This window comes from Drosophila simulans, unplaced genomic scaffold (assembly GCF_016746395.2).
Source record: "Drosophila simulans strain w501 unplaced genomic scaffold, Prin_Dsim_3.1 Segkk87_quiver_pilon, whole genome shotgun sequence".
In the NCBI taxonomy this organism is placed as follows: Eukaryota; Metazoa; Arthropoda; class Insecta; order Diptera; family Drosophilidae; genus Drosophila; species Drosophila simulans.
The window spans coordinates 493,567-517,768 of record NW_025416883.1 but is presented as its reverse complement, the minus strand read 5'-3'; the positions used below and the strand labels follow the sequence as shown (position 1 = coordinate 517,768).

Genomic DNA, 24,202 nt, shown 5'->3' with positions numbered 1-24,202 from the left:
ACCTTATTTATTAACGACCTTCCTTTAGTAATAAAACATTAGCGTGTAATTATGTACATATGTACTCGGAATTCATCCTTTTTTTACGGCATTGAAACCCATCACTCCACCCAAAGATTTATTTAGTATATCTATTCGTTTTCAACCAACTACAAGTCTACTTACCCAATATTAAATACAATTTATAATATAAGACGTTGAATTTAATTACTTTTTAAATTTCACTTTATTTACAAAAAAATTTTAAATACATAAATTTTTTAAGAGTTCAAGATATTTTTGGAAGGGTTTTAAGGTAAATTGGTTATGCTTGCAGGGTGTCATCCAATTCTTCTTCTTTTATAATAGATTGTAAAGATGTGCGTTTTAAAACTTTTAAAACTACTTCATTTAAAGAGTCTCTAGCCCCAGAATCTAACAGACCTGAAATTTTTAAAAAGGTCGTATCGTCATCTCTTAATCTCAAAATGGAAATTAATGCTAGTTCTGAATTTGATTTCACATAACCATTTTTTTCTTTAGTTCCATTTACCAGCATAGGCACCAAATATTTCAAAACATCAATATTACTTTGATCTGCTGACAAATTTTTAGAAAGGTAGGTACAACTTTGTGCAACAAGCTGCTTGACATCGTTGCTAGAATGATTCATTGCTCTAGATAACGCAACCACAATTTTAATAGGGGGTTCATTTTTGTTGACAAGGTAATAGTCCAAAAGGTAAGTGACAGCTCTTACAGCATTGGAGGCAATTGACACTTTTTCTGATAAAATATTGATCAATACATAAGATGTAATCTTTTCAGGCAAATTTAACACAAGTACTTCGGTGGGGCACTCTTTTAGTGCTACAAACAATACTATTGTGTGTCCATGTTTCACTATTAGATCATCTGTATTATTCGTCAGTATAATATTATTAAACAAATCATATACATGTTCAGAATCAATGTACTTTAATATCGCTCCCAAGCATCCTCCTACTGCGCTTCGAGTAGCGTCTTCTTGATGTCCGATCATACTCAATAAGGTAACATAAATTTGTTTTTTAATTGGTTCAGTCATTTTGTCTCCAGATCGACTCACAATACTTCGAAGTGCATGGAGCATTGTCTCCCTGACAGAAGAATCATCCGAGTTTTTAATTCCATTATGAATTTCATTAAATAATGGCTCTGCTCTAGAATGAATTGCCACTAACTCAGACAATGCTTTTCCAGCTTTCATTCTAACGTTTCGATTTTGATCATGTAATGCTTTAAGAAAAGTGGTCTGAAGCTGTGGTAAAAACTGTTTTAACATAACACCAACTTTATGAAGTAAAATTGACAAGGTTTCCAGTACTGCAGCCTTAACTGCTGCGTTGAAACGGTCTCCTAGTATTCGAATCAATGGACCTGTTATGTGTACTACTGAAGGCTGTAATGATTTTGCATTAGTTAGAAAAATAACTTCACCGAGTCCTTGTGCCGCGTTTTCTTTTTCCTCTGGTAATCCATTTAAAATAGCTTCCCGAAACACCGGTAATAGTGGAGTAATTCCTTTTGGAAGACAAAATCCAGGAAGCTCTGTTCCTTTAAGTTCGCTTGCTGCAAACCTAACGGCCTGGCGAACATCAGATACATGACATATTTGTTGCGCAGCATTCATGCCTTTAATTACAGCGTTAAGAGCCTCCCAGGATTTCTGTAGTATATCTTTATCACTTTCTACTAACAACTTAAGTAAACATCTTAAAAGTTGAGGAATGTATTCATAGTAATTGCCGGGTGAATGAATACAAAAAGCAGATAGTAAGCTTGCCGCAGACTTCCGAGTGCAAAGGTCAGAAGAATTCGCTGAAATAAGCAATGTATCCATTATTGTCCTAATTCCAGTTTCATCTGTTACTGACAATATAACCGTTTGGCAGTACTCGTTCTCCTGTGGTTCATTAGGATATCCGTAGGCGTCTGATAAAGCCTCCAATAATGCTGATAATATTTTAGGCAAATATTTGATTAACGCTTCTCCAGCGACAGAGACTAGTATAGATAAGGCTTTTGTATTCACTGGTGGGGATGTTAGTTGCGGCACAAGATATGGCAAAACAACTCTTGATTTAATAGACATTACCTGTCTAAGACCGTCTAAAGTATTCTCAGCGACGAAGGGGTCGGGGTCTGAAAGACCTTGCAGCATAAATGGCAGAATTTCATCCAACGCTCGAGATCCCACTGTGCTATGTAAGGACTCAAATGTTTTTGCTGCTGCTTCTCGAACTTCAGGTAAGGGATCGCACAAAGCCTTTCGGACTGTAGGGACCAGACTCTCAATAAACGTAAGTACCATTTCTTTTGATGTAGAACCCATTATTTCAGACAAACCAATGCATACTCCCTGACGTTGATCAGGATGATCAGAGTTTAGACCATTTTCAAGAATAGGAATTATTTCTGGCAAAACTCGTTCCCCAAGTTTTCTTACCAAATCTCCCAAAGTTCGCGCTGCCACTTGTCTTTTATCATAACTTGTGCTTGCCAAACATCCAAGTAGTAAGCCGAACAGTGTTGGTAGAATCTCACGCAGAGTACGCGGAGTATTTGTCACAACAACTTTCCATACATGCAGTGCAGCCTGTCGCACCATCAATGAAACGTCACTACGTCCCATGTAAAGCCCTGACAATACTCTATTTCTACGTTCATCGCCCAAAAAGTGAATAATAGCTGTATGTGAATGCTCCGTACCAAAATTATCATCTTCGCTTGCTGTTTCCGTAGTCATTTTTCCAGATACTCCAGATATTCGATACAACAGGTCTCCAAGTAATTGAACAGAACTATATCGAATCCGCCAATTATCATCGAACAGCCCCTTTTCAAGCTCAGGAAGTAAAAGTGCCACAGCAGTTTCTGCGTATAAATTAACAATACGTTGACCTGCCTTTAAAGCAGTATCACGAACGAATTCGCTTTCGTCTGCCAAAGCCTTTAAAATCGGATTGATAATTTGTCCGATATATGGTGTAAATTCTTCTTGAAATGCTCCAGGCATATATATAAACATCATTATATATCCATCTTTAACATGTGCAGCGATGTCTACGCGTTCTGCAGTCGAAATTATTTCCGGCATAAGTTTATGCATCTTTTCAACGCCAAGTCCTCCAACTACTTCAGAGAGTCCTTGTGCTGCTCCACTGCGATCCACACTGCTAGACTCGGAAGTTAGAGTTTCCATAAGCCAGGGCAATAAATTTTCAAATGAACTTTCACCCATACCTTTAACCATAGCACCAAGCGCACGAGCCGACACAGCTCGCACTTCAGGGACTGGATCTAGTAATGATGATTTTAGGCCAGGAATAATACTTGGTAAGTAGGGCGCAAGATCTTTTTGATCTGTTAGGGAATACATATTTCCTATTATTTGTGCAGCCATTTTTCTAGTCTCTGTGGATCGGTCCATAAAGGCACGTTGCACCACTGGCATAATTAGAGCTAATGAGGGAGCATCAATAAAGTGAATAAACTTAGTTTTTAGCAAGCTTTGCAAACAAGTGGATGTATTGTTGGATGGATCTTCCAATGCATCCAAAAGCACGGGGACAATAGCTTGAATTTCAGGATTTTTTATAACAGATCCAATTACCTTAAGAGCTTCTGCACCCGATTCTTGTACTTTAGTGTGAGAATCTCCCAGGACTTGAATTAGTTTTGGAACTATACTTGGAAGGCAAGATGAAAGTTGCTTTGGTGCACAGAATGCCATTGCACCTAACAGTTCAACTGATGCTGTTTTTGTTCTCCATGAATCTTCGTCAAGAGCTTCCAAAAGTGACGGAAGTACTAGCTTAACACCATGTGCGGAAAGTTTTCTCATAACTACTTTAGCAGTATCATCGGCTGCCTGTCTAACGTACTGCGACGGATCACCAAAACATTGTAACAAATGTGGCAAGACATGAACTATATAAGGTTCAAATAAACGTCCAAGTGTACTACACAAAACTTCAAAAGCAAACAAAGCGCCTTCTCTGGACCTATAATTTTTTTTATCTTGGATAAAAGCGGTCAGCTTTGACATTATGTCTAGTTGCTTTAGTGATAAAATCCCGAGACCCTTAACTATCCCGGCAATACCATACGCAGCTCCACGTCTTTCACCATATTTTTCAGACTTCGCCAATGAGTGTAATAGTTTTTTTATCATTGAAGAGGCCTCATCCTTTACGGATGGCATAAGATGAGGTAAGCAATTCGACACCGCTTCCTGAACTTGTTGTGATGGAGTAGACAGTGCTGTTATTAACCTTTTAACAATTGGGTCAATTCGTTTGTCATCTTTTTCCAAATGACGTGCTAGAGAACCCATCAATATCACAACAGCTTGACGTATGTTGTCGTAACTTTGGGATTTTGGCGCCTTATCGAGAAAATCTTCGAATACTGGTAGCAAATTTACAATTGCTTTATTTCCGTGTAAATCAACAATCTTTAATGCAGTAGCTAACATTTCCTTATGTACAACATCTTCTCGGTCACCGAGTCCTTGTGATACCATAAAATTCATAATATCGTTTATATCTTCAATAGATAATAGGAAAGCGATAGTGGAGAATGCAATAGCAACACCTCTTCGTGGTTCCCACTGATCGATTGCAGGCTCAATTTCACGGTCAAATTGATCCAATACCGGCGGTAATAGGGCCAGCTTTGCTTTGTAAATAGAAAATAACTTCTTTATAACGCATTTTATTACAACTTCATCGCCAGCTAATAGCGGAATTAAGGATTCTGAAGCGGATTTTTGAATGCAGGTCTCGGAGTGTGTGATATCATCAATAATATCGACATATCCGGGTAAAGGAAATTTTGCAGTGTTCCACAAAAATAAAGCCAGTTCTCGGTTTTCTTCTTCTGGATCATGTTTTGCAACCCAAATTCGTTTTATAATTACCTTTTCAAGACTGTTATCAACTTTTATATGATTTACAATTCCATTAACCATTATTTTCAAAGATTGCAATGCCACTTTTCTTACAGCGTCAGAACAATGTTGCAATGCTTGCAGAAATATGCTTATAATATGGTTATCCGGACTAGAAGAACAATTATCACCATTAGAACACTTCGCAACTTGTAAGATGGCATCTGAAGTCTGTGCCCAGAGTTTATTGTTGTTCCTTAAAAGATCTAACAACATTTTAAACATACCAAATCGAGGCATAAACTGTGGCTTACAACAATCACCTGCCGTTGTATGGAGTGCTATTATCTGTATTCCTTTAGAAATAAGATCAAAATCCGAATCGGTATTTAACAATAATAACGCCCGCTTTAAGAACTCGAAGGCATATGAAAATGATGGCGAGTCAAGAAAGTTTGATTTAACGTGATTGTCAAGATCAATTATTATATCATTAATAGCTTGATTTATATTTAAAGCTTCAAATTCCTTCTTTAAAATACAGGACGGGCTTTGAAGTTTGATTGTCGCTAATGCGATTGCACGTCCAAGTTTTGGCTGGAAAGTAAAGCACATATTACGCAAAAACATGTACAGGTCAGTAAGAACCTCGGCACATAGGGGACTTTTAGAAGCATTCAATATGCCGTCTAATAAAGAATAAAAATGTTGGGCAATTTGTTCTCCATTCCCAGAACATGATGCTTTTAGCAAGCTTATTTTCGAAATTAATTTTTCATAAAGCAGTGTAATTCTTAATTTTATTTGGAGTTCTTTTTCCATTTGATTTTTAATTTGTTCTTCTTGCTTCTGAGTATACCTTATAGTTTTTAATTTTCCTTCTTTTTCCCTTTTATCGTCAATTTCACGCCGAAGTTGAATTTCTTCCAATTGTTCCTTGTAGCTGTAAACTTTATTTTCTCTTTTAAGACGAACTGTTTCATATTGCGAATCTATATGAGGTATTACACTTTTATCAAATAACTCTCCATCCGGAGTCAAAAATATTAAATATTCTTCATTAGAAGCATTATAGTTAGAGAAGTTACTAAGATAGTTCTTTAAATTATTGACAACTGTTGGAACAATAAGACTCGGACAAATTCGAATCAATGCTGATATTGTATTCTCGTATTGCGCACTAGCTATATAGTTGTCAATGTATTTATTAATAATTTCATTTGTTTTAGCTAGTATAACGTTTTTTGCATCCAATTTTAAATGCTTTTGTATGGCTGTTTCCCATAGGTATGGATCATTCGATACAATTGCAGGGTGATGTGATATAAGAAGTATATCTATAGCAACATCCACAGAATCTTCGTAAGTAATATGTTTTATGCTTGTTAAAGTGAGAAGTGCGTCTACATACACTTGATTCGAAGTCCCAAACTGATCCATTGAATGCTCCCCGTCCGTTTCAATATTAACTAAATTCATACGTTTACCAAACTCGCATAAGGCTAACTTAACAAAGTCGATTCCGCTTGATGCGTTTATTATTTGTTTGACCTGCTTAGCAGTATATACTCGAACTTTAACTGAATTACAACATAAGTTATAAACTAAAGTTCGAGCTAAAGGTTCTAGTTTGCCTTTAATTTTATCAGGATATGAATTTATCAATATTCTAGCCATTAATGATATATTGCATAACGTGGTAATCGGAGCTGTTGTAGTAAACTTGTCATTATAAAAAAATAGTTTTTTCATATCGAACACTGTGGTCCAAAAAAAGGTATAGTTTTCAGATGGTTTTTCCAAAATAAGCAATATACACGCAATGCAAGCAGCTTCAGACAAATTGCATGACTGTGATGAGTTTTGCAAAGCTTTAGTATAAAATGAAACAAGATCCGGTATAATAGAAACATGGTTATCAACCTCCGTATTTTGAATTGACAGTAGAAGCCACTCGAGATAACTTTGCCGAATAATTTGATTTGTGTTTTTCAGCCGCATTCCAGATGTAAAAATATTGATAATAACATTTGGCAACTTGTGTATAAATTTTTCAGTCCATAACCCAAACATCTCCAAAGTGCAGCAAATAACTTTTTCTTGCGTTTCACACTCCAGTGCTTTCGAAAATAAGGTAACCGCTTCATTTAAAATGTTGGGCATATGATCTTGATCTATGTTGTTGAAGCTTAAATTGCCGGCTCCCTGAAATTTAAATTGCAATATAACATTATAACATTGGAAGAGCGATAAAATGGCAACGATGCTTATAAGTAACAATATTTACGAACGATAAATTTTTCTGGCATATCGTTGAAAAGTATGTAACAGGCAGAAGGAAGCGTTTCCGACTAGATAAAGTATATATATTCTTGATCAGGATCAATAGCAAAGTCGATTTAGCCATGACCGTGTTTCCGTATGAACGTCGAGATGTCAGGAACTATAAAAGCGCTGCGTCTTTTTCTCTATCGATATCCCAGAAAAATAATGACATTCGCATTCCCACTAGCTGCGTAACGGGTATCTAATAGGGGGATATAACTCGACTGTAGCATTCTTTTTGTTAATTAAGTAAAAAGACGAACTTCCTAACAGCGCGTTCTAGCTCACCATTAAAATCAACGATGACCCAAAAAAAACTGATGATACCCATCATAACCAATACGTCGACCTCGTTCATCACTCTATTCCAAACAATATCAAACAAACAAATACTAATCGGCCTCAAGCATGGTGTCAACTGCAACACTCGTTTCTGCTGAAACACTAATTAAGCCAAAAACGAAGCAAAAAGAATTGGATCGCTACATCCAAATAAAAAAAAGCAGCCCACAAAATGATTCGACGGGAAACAAAACATAGATCGACCGTAACAATCAAAGTCACCGAACGGAGACCTAAGACATCACCAGTAGATTGGGAATACTGGAATATGACGATAAGGATAATTGCCACAAATATGTCCATACTGCATACTGTGCACTGTGAGTAGTCTTTAAACTCCCTACAAATCCGGGTGCAGAAGAGCTGCCTAGCAACAGGGAAAAAGGCTGGAATGCCAGAAATGTAGAGGGCAGCCAGGTCAAACGGGAAATAGTGGACCTTGGACCCCATCAAAGCGGAGAGACCGTGAACTAATAGCACCGCCCTGGAACTTATACTCGGACTCACCTCCCATAACCTTCTCATCGACGCACCATCAACGCAATATTAAAAACATTATGCATACTCTGCAGCATATGATTGAATTCATGTCGTTCATTCGGACCTTATGCAGAACCAAAATCTCCTTATGGAGATGCTAATATCACAACGATCCAAATAATCCACGGCTGGCCTGTGAATATAATTGTGGAACGCAAACGGCTTTCATGGCATTAAATATATATAACCAAATTCCTTAATTAAAATCATATTGATAATCATAAAAAATTGGAGAACTTGTCTCGTACAGCATCTACTACCGCGACCATAGCTGCTGTCAGGCAAGAAGAGTCTCGAAAGGAATCCGATCAGACAGAATGGTTGGCTTTACCCAAACAGGTGTGGTGGCGGGTGAAGAATACTACCTCAGCGTTCCCGGCTTGTCGTAAAAGACGACTAAGGGGTGGAAGGAGGAGCCCTCATGGCCTACACTAAGGAAGGGAGTGCGACCTGGCCTCACATCCTGCTCATCGAAGTCATACATTGACTGGCAGTCCCGGTGAGCGTGCAAGACTGAACTCATCACATATTGTGGAATTCTACAACACCATAGGAGACCACTTTATTGCTGCATATGACTACAGCGAGATCACGGATCAGAACTACATTTTCTGGAATTCTTCAAAATCCCTGGTCCCTTTATTGCTGCAGGTGACTACAACGCCAAACACACCGACTAGGGTTCACGCATCGTCACACCTAAAGGAAAACGGCTATATAACGCCATCATAAATGCCAAGCTTAACTACGTAGCATCAGTTAGACCATCATACTGGCCACCGACCCGAACAAAGTTCGCAATCATCAAAAATATCCCTTGAAACATTGTAAAAGCCGAATCTCTATCGAATCTTTCATCAGACCACTCGTCAGTAGTGCTGAATCTGAACGTCCTCCAAAGAGCTGATACTATGATGCACAGTAACAGATTAATATAAAAAAAATAAAACTGAGCCAAATATAGAAAATATTAAAGTTCGCATCTGAATCCAAGGCTAAGGTCTGATGCCGATATAGAATCTGCAGCAAACACACCAAACACAAAGTTCCACTCGCCGCTCTAAGATGACAAACCTAGACACCCAGCTTCATAGATCGCCAATCGCAAGGCAAAGATTAAAAAGTGCATCACAAAACTCTCCAATGCCCCTAAGCAATAAGACAAAAAACGCCCAACGTCCCTATATAGATCAACTTTTAACATCCAGCAGTAAAAACTCACTATGAAAAGCTCATCGAACTTATCCACACCAGCACAAATTATCACCTTTAAGAAATAACGCAGGTGGATGGGGCCGAGGCGATAAAGACGGAGATATCACATTTGCAACGCAACTTAAACATGTTTGTTCTAGCGACGTTAACAGCCAACAATCAGCAGCACATTTCGAAGATAAATTATAAATTATAAAAAATCAACTAAACTCGAAATAATCCACAGAATGTGACCTAAAAACTCCCAAGATGATTATTGAGCTACCATACTTTGCTGAATGCATTATTTTCCTGCTCTTTAACTATCACAAAACTGGGGTACTTTACAGAGAGATGCAAAAAGTCGATCATAGTAATGGACCATTCAGATTCTTCATCGTACAGACATTATCCATTAGCCTGTCTTGTCTTACCAGACTATTTGAAAAATACCTGATGACTTCGCAGCGATTTTAGGTCGATACAAATGTATTATTATTATTATTAATATTAGTATTAATCGAAGAACACACATTCACACTTAACCGGCAAGACTACCCCTCGATCACCATTACCAACAGCGTACTCCCAAAAGCAAATTAAGTTACTTATCTTGGGTGCACCTCGAGCGAAGACACATCTTAAGCTAAAGACTATTTTTCTGGAAAATCGACAAAAAATATGGGGAAAAATGGTAATTAAAAATGGATTTAAAGTGTGGCAATTTTGTCCCGTCTACAGACATTGATAATCTCGCTAGCCTGAACCCAGAAGACTCTTGGGCTTCCACCCCTGGATTTGGGACCGAACGACATTCAGATCCACCACGAAGACAGTCGTCTGGAGGACTATTGTAAACCCATGAATAAGGACCAAATAATCAGATACTGTATAATTTCCTCCTCTTCTCCTATGGGAACGGGCCGTATTTTCTTACGCAACACCACCTGAACCAAATATAGGTTCCTGGCCATCCCTTAGCCATCCGACACTGACAGATCGTCACAAGTGCAACAAAGGAACGTGGTGATACTGAGAACGGGATCAAAAATCCAACAACCTGCTCGTCATATCCCAGTGTGGGTGACGAGAAGGTGGTATGTACTGCGACGGTCTGGTTGAAGACCAGGTACCGGGACCAAGGCGTCAGAGTGGGCGTGGCAAAAAGTTTTTGGCAGATCGATAGAAAATTACAAGACTAATAATATTATACAAAAAAATATCGAAAAATGGTTCAAAAATGTGGACGTGGTACTTTTGGGCGTTCGAGTGGGCGTGGCAAAAGTTTTTAGCATCGATAAAAATTTACAAGACTACAAAACATATGAAAAAATTTCTTTAAATGTTTTGAAAATGTGGGCGTAGAAGTTTTGGGCGGTTTTAAACAATTTTTTTTCCAAATCAATAAAAATTTACAAGTCTGATAAAAATATGAAATATTATCAAAACATTTTTCAAAAGTGAATCAACAAACTTGCGCAGCCTCTTACTTAATACTTAATCTCAACTGTCTATCTTCTATAGTTCCTGAGATCTCGACGGAATGACGGACGGATCAACTTGGCTATTGATCCTTATCAAGAATATATATGGTCGGAAACGCTACCTTCTGCCTGTTACATACTTTTTAACGAATATAGTCTACGAATCTTTTACTCTACGTGTAACGGGTATAAAAAGTGAAATAGTTGTTTATGCAAAGCTAAGTGCCTAAGCGTGATTGCCAAGCTTATAATCCAAATCAGGAAATGTAACCTAATTTCACAATATGAAATATATATTCCGTTATGCAACGTGGCTAGTTGATTTCCATTTTTTTTTTTTAGGAAAATTCAGCGGTAATTCAGCTGCGTTTCACGAACATGATTTCATTTATTGTTCTTTTTGATTAAGCTGTGTTCGTTATACAGACAAGTTATCAGTGGCCAGAGAGACAACTAATAATAATAAGTGGGATATTAATTAATTAATTAAATTAAATTAAATTAAATTAATAAATTTAAAAATTTTTTTAATGGATTAAAATTTTAATTTCGTTTGCCTAAATTATTTATTTTTAAGGATGGGCAAACGTAAAAAACGTGGACAAAAAAAAACTGGGCAAACAATGGCCAAACGATTCCAGCTTTCCAATTTCAAAAATTCGATTTTTCCGACCCCAGCTTCTTTGAGCTGAAAACTTAAGTGATGCAGCTCACGTTTGCCTTAGTAGTCTGTGGATCCCTCGGTTTGCCAAAAAAAAAAACGTATCTAATCTGTCCCTCGAAATGCCACTAAGGCTACTGTAGTGCCTTTCTTTCATTTTATATTTTGTAGATAAAATTTCATAGTTGTACATTTTAAAATTACCTGTAGGATATTTATTCTATATTCGATCACATTAATTTTGCCGTCGGATCCATTTAGAACAGAGAAAATACGTTCCAATAATTCCTTTATGATAATCCAATTAGAGCATTTTGTTGACAGAAGCTTTAAAGATTCAAGTGACTCTTGTCGTGCGATGTCACCTTTACTATATAAATTTTGAATGAGAACTATTCCAACCTTTTGAGCATAACGACTGCAATCGAAGTTCAACATATTAAAAATTAATCCAATACTCTGAAGTGTATTTTCAGGGCTTCGCAATATGGACCGTTGTAAAGATGGATATATGTAAGAATCAAATTCAGTGTCGGTGAGCGATTCCAATAATGGACTGCAAGCTGTAATAAAGGACTTGTCAGGTTTGTGTTTGCATGAAATCATACTTTTTACGAAGTATTCTGAAAGCTTTTCTGTATATTGGTTTAATTTTACAGCATTGCAGTTTTTATATTTAAATTGAAACATGGCCATACAAAAAATTGTAACATTACTAGTTGATTCCATTTGGAATAATGTGTCCATTGTTTCATTAAAAATATCAGAATTATTCCATAGATCGTACAATATTTTTGTTCTTGCGTCTGTAACTCTTTGGTTTGGTGATATTACTGTTATTTGATATAACAGAGTCTGATACTCAATCAATTTTTTTTTCTCGGTTTTAAAGATATTTGATTCACGTTGCGCTTGTTTTTGTATGATAGATATCCATCCCAATGCTATAACGGCCAATTTACACGATTTTTGAGGTGACACACTAGCGAATTCTTTATATATAAAAGCTTTAAAGACGTTTAACATATGTTCAATTGTTAAATCGTGATGAATAGTTACAAGGTCTACTATAAGATCTCTAACAATTCGTTGGGATGTAGGATCCTTATATTTCGTTATCGTAGTTCCAATCACTTTACATATGCCACGAATAATTGTTGAATTTATACCTAAAATAGAAAAATAATAGTTATTAGCAAGCCAGCCAATTAAATTATTTCGCAGAACAATGAACAATAAAGTACTTAATTGACTATCATACTGCATGCCATTTGCGCTAAGCCATTCTTGAAAACAAACCTTAAAGCCTGACGTAAGCAGTTTTGCCTGCTCTTTTTGAAGCTCTTCTCAACTTTAGCATCCAAGAGCAATTATATTCTTAAATGGCGGTTTGTGGGCGTGGCAACATATGTGTGCTTGATCTCAACATTCTAGCCTTTATAGTACCTGAGATCTCGAGGTTCATCAAGACACCTAGGGTCAGATCGACTCGGGTATTGATCCCGATCAAAAATATATATACTTTATATGGTCGGAAACGCTCCCTTCTGCCTGTTACATACTTTTCAACGAAAAAAGTAGTAAACTCTTTTAAACTCTCTCTTTCTACGAAAAACAGGTATAGTTAAATTTTAATTAAATGTAAAACATTTATTAAGTTTTTTAGAGCGATTTTTCTGTATTTTAAAAGGGGAATTTACAGGAGGAAAACGCAAGGAAATCATGATTTTTTTTCGATATTCTCCAGGAATTTCTGAGGATATTCCTTGACAACATCGAATAATTCCTCACGAACGTATGTTGTTGTAGGAAAAAATCCTTGGCGTTTTGTACGCAGAATATGGGGTATCTTCATCAAATTTTACGCTGTCACTTTAATTTAATTTTTCTTCTTTTTTGTTCTTAACTTGGCAACAAATTAATTTGAACTTATCGCAGTTTTTACAAATGAATTACCAGAATTTCCCAAAACTGAGGGATACATTTTTAAATTAAAAGTGCTCTTACATTCCGCCGTCTTCTGAATTCCCAGAATATCTAAATCATTGTCCGTCTAAAAAAGACTGTCTGAAAGGGATCAACTGGAATTTGAAGGTGATTCTAATATACCAGCCACAATGTGGTCCCCAGAAGAAAAATCAAACATTCTTCTCCATATAGCACAACATGACTTTATCAACGACTTGCTTGACTTATCGTTTTCGCAAGTTAATTATAACAGTCTGGCCCAAGTGCAAGCGCAATGCGAGCAACCACTTGAAGGACAACAAACCATAACTACATAGTAAGCGCTCTCACGCTGGCCCAAAGCGCTGACCGGATACCATGAGTGCCTATAACATTCCCCCCCTCTAGCGCCGGCGTTCACCGACAATTCGAATATATATATGTATGATACGCGCCGCTGCGATTTAGGCTAAGAACCCTTTATACTTTAGATCCTAAGAAAACTTACAAAAGATACTTCAATTGGAGCGGGACCTTGCCTGCTCCACTCTCTACCTAAATAAAAATATATTAAAATATGAATACAAGTGTTGTGATTTAAATCCATCAAATCTATTGGAACTGTGTTCTACATTGCGACCGTGACGTTCGGACTTCAGAGGAGCATAAAAAGGAGAATTAATTAAAACTGAGAAAAGAAGACGGACGAGTATAAAACAAAACAAATAATAAAAACCCGAGGAAAATTCTAAGAGAGTAGAGTTATAGAACTGCCAGATGGCAAAAAGGCGCGGTGGTGTGAGGAAAGGAATACAAAGAAAATAGCACTTAAAGTGGCTAAAATATTCACAAGAAAATCCACCAAATTGGTCAACCGCCTGTAAATTACAAGCAGAGTTGGACAATTTAAAAAATTATATAATCGCAATTAAGGCCACATCTTCTAAGCCTGACTCAGAAAATATAATACAAATTATTAAAGAAGAAATAATTAACAAACCTCTACCTAGAAAGTAAATTCCAAAGAGACCAGACGTCTGCCCAAAGGACGGCCAAGGATCGTTGTACAGCACGGAGTGCAGATACAAATGAAACCACAAAAAAAAAACCAGTGCGATGACCGGCACCAGTACCGCCTGAGCCCATAGGCCCAGGACAATAGCAGCAGAAGAGGGGCAAGCCGATCCTTGCGTCTTCGAGAGAGTGTCAGCGTGCCAACACCGGCGACGCCCAGCTGACACTGGAATATAGTGCTGACAATACCGCTCACTACGGCAACGATTGGAAAGAAAGAAAATTACATTTTTTTCTTACCTTAATGTAAAATTAAACATGCATTATAATATTGAGCGGTATCTTTACTGCACAATACGCTCGTGGACCCGTAAAGTTCACAAAAAGTTTGGTAGGAACATGTAAATCGAAAACTAAATCAAAGAGCAGAAATCGGTGGTTCGGGAAACCAAGAATAAAAACAATAAAATAAAATTAATAATCCCAATTTCAATGATAAGATAATTAAAATATATAATAGAAACAATTGAATATTGTAACATATTAAACAAATGCACCCAAAATTTTATTAATAGACTCTAAGGCAATGGATACCACTGCTAATGTAATTAATAAAGTGGAAGTGGAAACCACTAATTTATATCTAATTACCGTTATGATGCTGGGAATTTTTATACTGTTAATTATAAATGCATTCATAGAGGCATACAAATTACACAAAAATTACGGCAGTCGGGCTGATCATTTAGAAACAATTTAAAAAAAAGGGAAATTAAAAAAAGGAAAAAATAAAGGTACCATAAACTATGGAAAATACAAAATATGCCAATTTATATATGAATGATTAAGAGATAAAAAATGGTAAATGTTTAACATAAATCATGAACAAAATATTAATATAAAACAAAACAATAAAAATAGAACAATGGAATATATTGTTAAAGAATAGTCCGTCAGCACCGCTGATTTGTGTAATATTAAGCGATAGAAATGGGACTGGTAGGCTTTAATAACAGATCTTAAAGACACAAAATCGACATTTGAAAGGTCATACAAATGTTTCACACAAAATACAGGTACAGAAAGGCACAATAAATGCCTATGCCTGTATATTGGTATAATGCTTTAACAAAGCACGCCAATTATTACTTAATAATAAACAGCAACTAACTAGATAGATCAAGAAGATTCTAAACAGACTTTACGAAAATCTGACTGTAAAACCCAGATATAATTTAAACATACATATCTGGACCTGCAATTTTTAATAGTCCAATAACTATCCAAGTAGATAAACTCGAAAAGGAATTAAAAGAGGATTTCAAAGGAAAAGATATAGACGATCTAACAATACCAGCGGTAATAGAGTTGGCAGAAATAGAGGAGGAATCTTCTGAAACAGACTCTAACAAAGGTATTAATGAGGTAAAAACCGGAAACAATGACAGACAGCGTGGCAACGTCCAGGGAATATTTTCGACATATTTCGTCCACAATTCCTTAATTCGACGGCCAGAAAATGAACCTTATTAGATTCCCCAGGGAACTCTCAATAGCGGATTTTACAAAAGAAGATCAGGAACCACTAGCAGTAGAGGTAATCAAAACAAAGATAACTGGTCCTTTATCATACAAGGTTGAACATGAAAAGATCATTATTGGTAAAATAAATATATTAAAGGCATCAGTTAAGGCCGAATCGCCGGATGTCATTAAAGCAATAAATAATTAATCTACATCAGCATGGTAAAACAGCAGCGTAATATAAATCAGAGATAGAAAATCTCCGTAAATCACTTGAAGCTGCGTATATAGACGATGGTCTAGAAGCCAGCAATGCGTATAGATACGCTACAAAAGAATAAATTTCAATGAAAAAGAATTGTAAATTGTGCTTTTCCGAAATAGCCGGCAAATCGAACAGCGTACTATACTATAATAATAAAGGTCACTATCGAGTTTCTAATAATCGAGGAAATTAACAAATTAAAGGTAATTGCAGGGGTAATTATAAGAACTATAATAATAGTTATAGAGGACGAGGTATTTATCGCGGCGGATATAGAGGACGCGTCGGTAATCAAGATAACAATAGAGGAACAGGTTCCTATAGAAGAAACCAAAACGGATACAACCTTGGGATGTATAATATCAATCTCAATTTAAGCATTTTTGTTAAATTTAAAAATATGTATATCAATTCAACGGCAACTTTATTAATATATACAGGTGCAGATATTTCACTGCTAAAGTGCAGAAATAATCAATTAAATACTCTAAATTTGCGGAAAATTACAAACATAATAACAGGCATAGGTCATGGGACAATACAGTCCCTAGGTACGAACAAAGTAGATGTGTGTTGCAAATGCAGCAATACCATACGAATTTCATATAGTACCCGACAATTTTCCTATACCAGGTGACGGTATAATTGGCTTGGACTTCATAAAAAATATAATGGTATTTTGGAATTCCAAGACCAAGAAAATTGGTTCACAGTAGGGCCCAATAGTTTCAGAAATATTAACATTCCTATAATATATTCAGCTGAAAATAAATTAGTTCTGCCTGCAAGATCTGAAGTCATAAGAACGATTGATGTTTATTCAAAAGACATTTACGTCTTAATTCCAAATCAGGAATTAAAACCTGGAATAATAATAGCAAGTGCAATTGTAGACACTGAGAATGCAATAATTCGAATAAGAAATACAACAAGTAAAGACGCCATTGTGGACAGTGCAGATATAAAAAGCGAATCACTGCACAATTCTGATGTCTATAACGCAAATGAAAAAAAAAAACAGCAAAGAACTTCAAAAGTATTAAACCTTCTTAAATTTCCATCGTTATTTAAAAACGACTTAACTAAATTATGCACCGAATATAGCGATGTTTTTGGTCTCGAAACACAAACCATATCAACTAATAATTTTGATAAAGAAAAATTAATATTGAACGATAATACCATTGTGTAGATAAAAAGCTAGAATCCCAGAAAGTCAAAAGCCAGAAATACAAAGGCAAGTTGACAAACTGATAAAAGACGGTATTGTAGAACCATCTATATCAGAATATAATAGCCCACTTCTCTTGGTACCCAAGAAATCACTGCCTAATTCCGCGAAGAAGCAATGGAGACTAGTAGTTGACTACCGGCAAATAAACAAGAAAATGCTAGCAGATAAATTCCATCTCCCTAGAATAGAAGATATTCTTGATCAATTATGACGAGCAAAAACGCGATTAGCATTTGGTTTAAAAATAGCACAAAATTCCTTCCAAAGAATGATGACACTGGCTTTTGCAGGCTTACAACTTTCGCGTTTTTATATATGGATTATTTAGTAGTAATCGGTAGTTTTGAAAAGCATATACAAAAGAACTTAACAGATGTATTCAAATTATGCAGACAGCATAACCTAAAACTACATCCAGAAAAATGTACTTTCTTTATGAAAGAGGTTACATATTTAGGTCACAAGTGTACTGATAGAGGTATACATCCTGAGGATTCTAAATACGATGTAATAAAAAACTATACCATGCCAGCAAATGCAGACGAAGCTAGACGATTCGTTGCATTTTTTATTTATTAGAGGAAGATTCATTTGAAATTTTTCAGAAAAATCATGCCACTTAACGAGGCTTTGTAAAAAGAATATACCATTTGAATGGATGGCCGAATGCGAAGAAGCATTCGAGTGTCTTAAAAGGGAATGAAACCTAGACCTACACCCAGATTTTAGAAAAGAATTTGGCAAAACCACAGATGCTAGTAAACTTCAAGCTTCAAGAACCTTTACAAAGAGTGAAAGTAATAAGTCGACAACAGAGCAAGAACTAGCAGCAATCCATTGGGCAATAAATAATTTCAGACCATATATGGTAGGCATTCTCTAGTTCAAAGTGACCACAGACATTTAGCCAAATTAATAAAAAATCCAAGTTCCAAACTCACGCTGCGACGCCCTTGGCCCAACGTATTTAGAGTCATTAAAAACGACGAAGTACGAAAGGTAGTGAAAAATATGATTCGTTCTTTCAAACATGAAAAGAAAAACATTAGAAGATATAAAATTGGTGATTTCTACACTAATAGAAATCTCGATTTACATCAGTTTTTTCAAAGGATTGAAAAGCAGGTTGGTATATACAAAATCTACCAAATTAAAATGGCATCGTGGGAAAATATTTTTGAAAATATTAATAGATCCTTTCAAAAATATGGACAATACAAAATTAAACGTATTGAGAGTAGCGCTACTCAACCCGGTGAAGAGAATAGAAAAAGAAATAGAAAAATAAGCAATAATATCTACACTACATGATGATCCAATACAAGGAGGACATACTGGCATTGCAAAAACCTTGTCCAAGGTGCAAAGATATTATTATTGGAAAAATATGCCTAAGTACATAAAAGTGTAAATAGAAAAAAAAGGGCCATCATGTCAAAAATAAAAAAAAAATTAAACATAACAAAACACTGACGATAACAGAAACACCAGAAAAAGCGTTTGATAGGGGAGTAGTAGGAAAAATTGGCCCACTATCAAAATTGGAAATTGGTAATGAATATGCAGTCACTCTCATATGTGACCTGACAAAATACTTAGTTGCCACACCAATACCAAACAAAAATGCAAATACCGTAGCCAAAGCGATATTTAAATCTTTTATTCTGAAATACTGTCCAAGGAAGACGTTCATTACGGACATGGGAACAGAATAAAAGAATTCAGAATTCTGATCTGCGCAAATACCTAAAAATAAAAAATATAACATCAACTGCACACCATCACCATAATGAATATATACGATCCAAAACTGATTGGGACATTTGGCTCAATACTTTGAATACTGCTTCAACACTTCTTCTTTGCCGACCAAAGATTCAACTGTCCCGTCTGACCACACCCGGTCCTCGTATTTTTCTCTGTCCTCTTCGTGTGGATCGCCGCCTTTCTCGGCTGCGTCACTTGCAGTAACCGTCCTCGTACCGCGGTTCTAGGTGCACACTGACTGGTTGTGCGCGGCCGCTCTCTAACGGCTGACCACATGTACTCAATCCCTTACTCCTTGTTTACTGGCTGTGCGTTCTGACTCGCGGATCTCTTGTTGACCGTTCTTACTTGCGTGTTGTAACTCAATGCTCCGAGTGGCGTTTCAGGATGCGCGTCTCGCGTCCATACTCTCCTCGACTATGCTTTGACTGACTGGTCTGACCGAGCCCGCGCCCTGACTACGTGACTAGCACATGCACTCTCCTCTAATATCCTCACGGACGTGTTGCTCATCGCGTGCTCTGACTGATATTTATGGGCCGCGGGGATCCCGTTATATATCTTTTTGAGGACGGACCGCTGGGTACATGCTCTATTAGTTCACGGTCTCTCCGCTTTGCCGGGGTCCGAGGTCCACTATTTCCTGTTTGACCTGGCTGCCCTTCACTCTTCTCGCATACCAGCCTATTTCGCGGTTGCTATGCAGCTCTCCTGCACCCGGATTTGTGGAGAGTTTAAAGACAACTCACACTGCACAGTATGCAGTATGGACATAACATATTTGTGGCAATTATCCTTATCGTCATCTTCCAGTATTCCCAATCTACTGGTGATCTCTTAGGTCTCCGTTCGGTGACTTTGATCGTTACGGTCGATCTACATATGTTTTGTTTCTCGTCGAATCATTTTGTTTGCTCAGTTTTCTTTTTATTCGGATGTAGTTGACGTTTTTTTTGAAATAGATGAGTTGTACAAAAGAAAGCAATTGGTACAACTATTTTAAAATTAATTTTACATCGCATTTAGCGCAAATTCGCTTAATAATTGTTTCTTGAAACATATTGTATATTTCTAGAGTCTAGAAGATAGTCTTGTGTTTAATATCCCCCAATGGAATTCACGGAAACCCATGAAGAAATTATTATAAGAAAAGAATCAGTGACAGAAATAAACTACAATAAATTATAATTCTGTTGAAATACTTAAGACTAACTTTAAACGACAAGCCCTTCAGAATTACTGTTAGAGAAGGGCCCTAGCTTCATACCACCTATAACAAAAAAAAAACCTAGTGGATGGGCAAATCATAGCAGTAAGTACCAAAATCTTAGTCTTTAATAGAAATCTCGTGAACTTTTAGCAAGTTTTTAGAAATTTTATAAAAAATCGGATTAGTCAAAAAACTATATTGAGAACCCAAAATTTTTAAACTTCTTTTCCGTAAATTATGAATTAAAATTCTTATTCTCTTGGGTGCTCTTATTCTCTATGACGAATTCTAGGAAAAAACAAATATTATCACAAATGTGGGAATTATCTGTATATACAGAGCTTAATCGTCAAGCTCAAATATTCGAAACAAAAGTTAAAGAACATTTCGAACAGATAAATGGCTTGAAGGTCCAGGTGTTGTCACAAATAATTTCTATAGTAGAGGAAATAAAATAGGACGAAATTGTAAAATCTTAGCTTTGTCGGTAAACAGGATAATTATGTCGCTTGAGAAAAGGTGGACAACCAAAATTGGACACGCAACATAATAAACAAAATAAATAATGAAAGAACGGTGTATGAAGTCGGCACAAGATACAGAAAAGGCCACTACAGAAAGGCTAAAATTACTAATAGAAACACGAGAGAATGAAATGCAAACGCAAAATTTATTTATTTTTCTGGCATATCGATAGATATATACCATAAATTACCAAAAACAGACCACAAATCAGCAACAACACTAACCAAAACGCAGAACATCATCATCATCATCTCAACGAACCCTAAGGATCCCTTTAGGATGCCATATGCATCCATCTTCCTAACTTTTAACTAACCAAAACCAATGCCCAAACCATGTCCAATTCCTCCCCATAAATACATCTAAAAGCATGATCGCAATAAGAAATATAAAACAAACCAAAAGAATGCAGGGGACGATTGGAAGAAGCTTGATATATAGAAGTTATGTGATCCAACTTGGTGTTCGCTTTGAAAGTTCTATCCATTTATAATGATACCTAAAAGTATGCGGATACGGAACAAATAGTTTAGCATACTTGTCGGAATCGCTTCCTTCCGACTGTTACGTACTTTTCAATAAATCTAGTATACCTTTTACTCTTAAATGTAAAACATTTATTAAGTAAGAGGTTTTTCTCCATTTTAATTGGGGGAATTTAAAAATATTATCCAGAGGAATTCTAGAGGAAAGCGCAAGGAAATCATGATTTTTTTTTTCGATACTCCCCAGGAATTTCTGAGGATATTCCTTGACACTTTGAACACATCCTCACAAACGTATGTTATAGGAAAAATCCTTGACGCTTTGTATATTCCCCTGGATTCCTTGAAGATTCCTGTTACTCCCTATGGATTCCTTTTTGTGGCTGCATACCAATGTATGGTCGTTAGTTTGCTTAAGATTTAAATAATTAGTATGAATATATGATATAAAATATATTATCTAATTCATTGCTGCTCGACTAAAATTTACAAAAAAAAATCTACTATTTTCGATATGATTATAAGACGACATTATTGTTGATTTTAAACATAACTTTAACTTTTCGGTTTTAAACTAATGCAATGTTTGGATATGACCATATAGTGAGCATTATAGCCAAACTCTTGAAACCTACGGGCCAAACATGTCATGGCTGAGACTGTATGGCAGCCTCTGGCATAGACAATCTAGTTTTTATCGACTCCAAAATGCGCCATTAAAGTAGTCCGCACATTTGCTTAGTTACATTTTTTTTTTCGATTCTAAGAATAAGAAAAGGGGTATAATTCTTTTTGTTTTTTGTTCTTAATTTGGCAACATATTAATTTAAACTTATCACAGTGTTTTCACTAATTATACAAAAGCACTGAATTGTAAAAATGAATGTATATTAAATGATATACGATTATGATAAAATTTAATTCATCTGATTATTGAACAGAAAGAATTAGGCGATTAACTAATCCCTTACCAGAATTTTTTAAAACTGATGATACATTTTGAAATAAATGTTGTCGTTCTTCAACAGGCACGTTTAGAACTCTGCCTGGTAAATCTCGCAAAGCTGCAGATAGCTAGGAAAATGAAATGGTAATCAATTGTTACTCGAATAATAATAAATAAGAACCTGTTCGTCCACCATATTTTAAAAACGTGTACTCCAATGAATTAGATATACTTCATATATATGTTAACGGGGTAACAACAAAAGGAGGATCAAAAATTAAGAAATATACATATATGTTAAATATGGAATATTGATAATAGAACAGTACTGCTTGCATACTTTTCGGAATTATACCCAAAACGCACACTCACATCTGAGAAGATGACAGGAAAAAATAATTGAAATTTAAAGTCACTTAATGTTTCCGGTCATATTTTTCGCTATTTCAGCATTATTCTAATCCTAGAGCAGCTGCGAGAATTATTCGTCCTCGCCGCTTAATAGTAGGCTTACACCATTTCGTACAGACTTTTTTTTTGGAATTAACTATTTTAAGCGTGAACTTAAAACAACTCTTACGGATTTTAAAATCATAGTGAAGAAGATATCATATAATTAGAAAATTCTTTTTCTATGCCGACGCCAAAATTTTGTTAGTAAAATTTGAGGTGGGGCCAGAAATAAACTGTATATAAAATAACTACGTGGTATACACATCACCGCTAAACTATTTATTTCCCTAAGTAAATAAGATCGATTTGATATAAAAAAGGCATTCACTTTTCATTTTGGCCAGACAAAAGTGACAGTTTTACAAATTAAAAAATTCTGACGAATTAGAAAACCGGAGGACCGATTTTGCGATTTCAAATCAAAGTCGGAAAATTCTTACAAATTCGATTACCGGAGCATGCCCGACTTTTATTAATAAATTTATTTTAGGCTACGAAAGCCACACACGATAGTTCACGAATTATTACCTCTAGCCCGAGATCGCCCCGTTAGCCAGGAAGAATAACCTTACACGACCGTTTCCTGACTGCATCTTTATGGTTTGTAAGTTATTTGTTGCAAGCCTTCGGTGAAAGTGGTGTTTGATGCGTTCTCTGATTAAGATGCCGATTCCGCCGTGGGTTTTACCATATACTTATTGTGTATGAAATATTTTCTCTAAAAGTCGGTACGTTTGTATTTTTTTTTTACATTTTTTATATTTTTTATCGCCATAGTAAGAAGGTCAACCACAACCACAACAAAAAGAAACAGTACTTATCACGAAAACGATAAAAGCAGAAAAGCACAAAGCATTTTTGTTGTTATGTTGCGTTTCTGTTCAGTTCAGTTATACGGGAGTTATGATTTCCCACGCAACGGTCTTTGCACGGGATTGCAGGTTGTAGATCCAACTGTACTAGAGCTAACAGCGGCCGGAAAGCCGACCGCTCATCCAGCAAAGTGCTGACACTAGCAAAACCAGCATATGTCACCATACCAGCAACCAATGAGAATCAGGTACGTCCCCTAACGACGTTTTTGCTGAATCTGCATATAATGATTCTAGGGTTATCCAATAATCACCCAAGACATATACTGACTAAAGTTTACTCATAAATTGTCTTAACTACTCCCCTCTTAGAAGTTTGACCGTCCTCGGTCATCTGGAACTTGTCAACGACTTGTCGTATGTCTCGTGCATCTCGTCTCCTCCTCACTACCAATATAAGTAGGATAGAGCAGCTAATGAGGACGCTGGATCCCACGCCGAACGCGAACCAGATGTCGGTAGTTCCAGCCGCTTTCACTTCCTCCTTAAGTCCTTGGACGAC

General features: G+C 36.2%; 1 protein-coding gene across 1 annotated transcript; it reads right to left on the bottom strand.

The window, feature by feature from the left end:
* Positions 1 to 202: 202 nt before the first annotated feature.
* On the bottom strand, positions 203 to 22,693 carry LOC27208043 (eIF-2-alpha kinase activator GCN1). The gene is made up of 4 exons (XM_039298332.2): positions 22,557 to 22,693; positions 22,401 to 22,503; positions 11,663 to 12,627; positions 203 to 7,117 (listed from the first exon to the last, which is right to left on the bottom strand). Exons 1-4 carry the CDS (start codon positions 22,569 to 22,571, stop codon positions 305 to 307), a joined length of 7,896 nt encoding a protein of 2,631 aa, XP_039154266.1. The 5' UTR covers positions 22,572 to 22,693; the 3' UTR covers positions 203 to 304.
* Between the last annotated feature and the right edge of the window lie 1,509 nt (positions 22,694 to 24,202).

Excerpts from the sequence above, each read along its gene's own strand:
- LOC27208043 (XM_039298332.2), bottom strand. Across the intron at positions 12,628-22,400 it reads ATCAGTTTTAAAAAATTCTG|GTATAAATTCAACAATTATT; the intron begins GTAAGGGATTAG and ends TTTCTATTTTAG. Across the intron at positions 7,118-11,662 it reads ATAGAATAAATATCCTACAG|GGAGCCGGCAATTTAAGCTT; the intron begins GTAATTTTAAAA and ends TTTAAATTTCAG.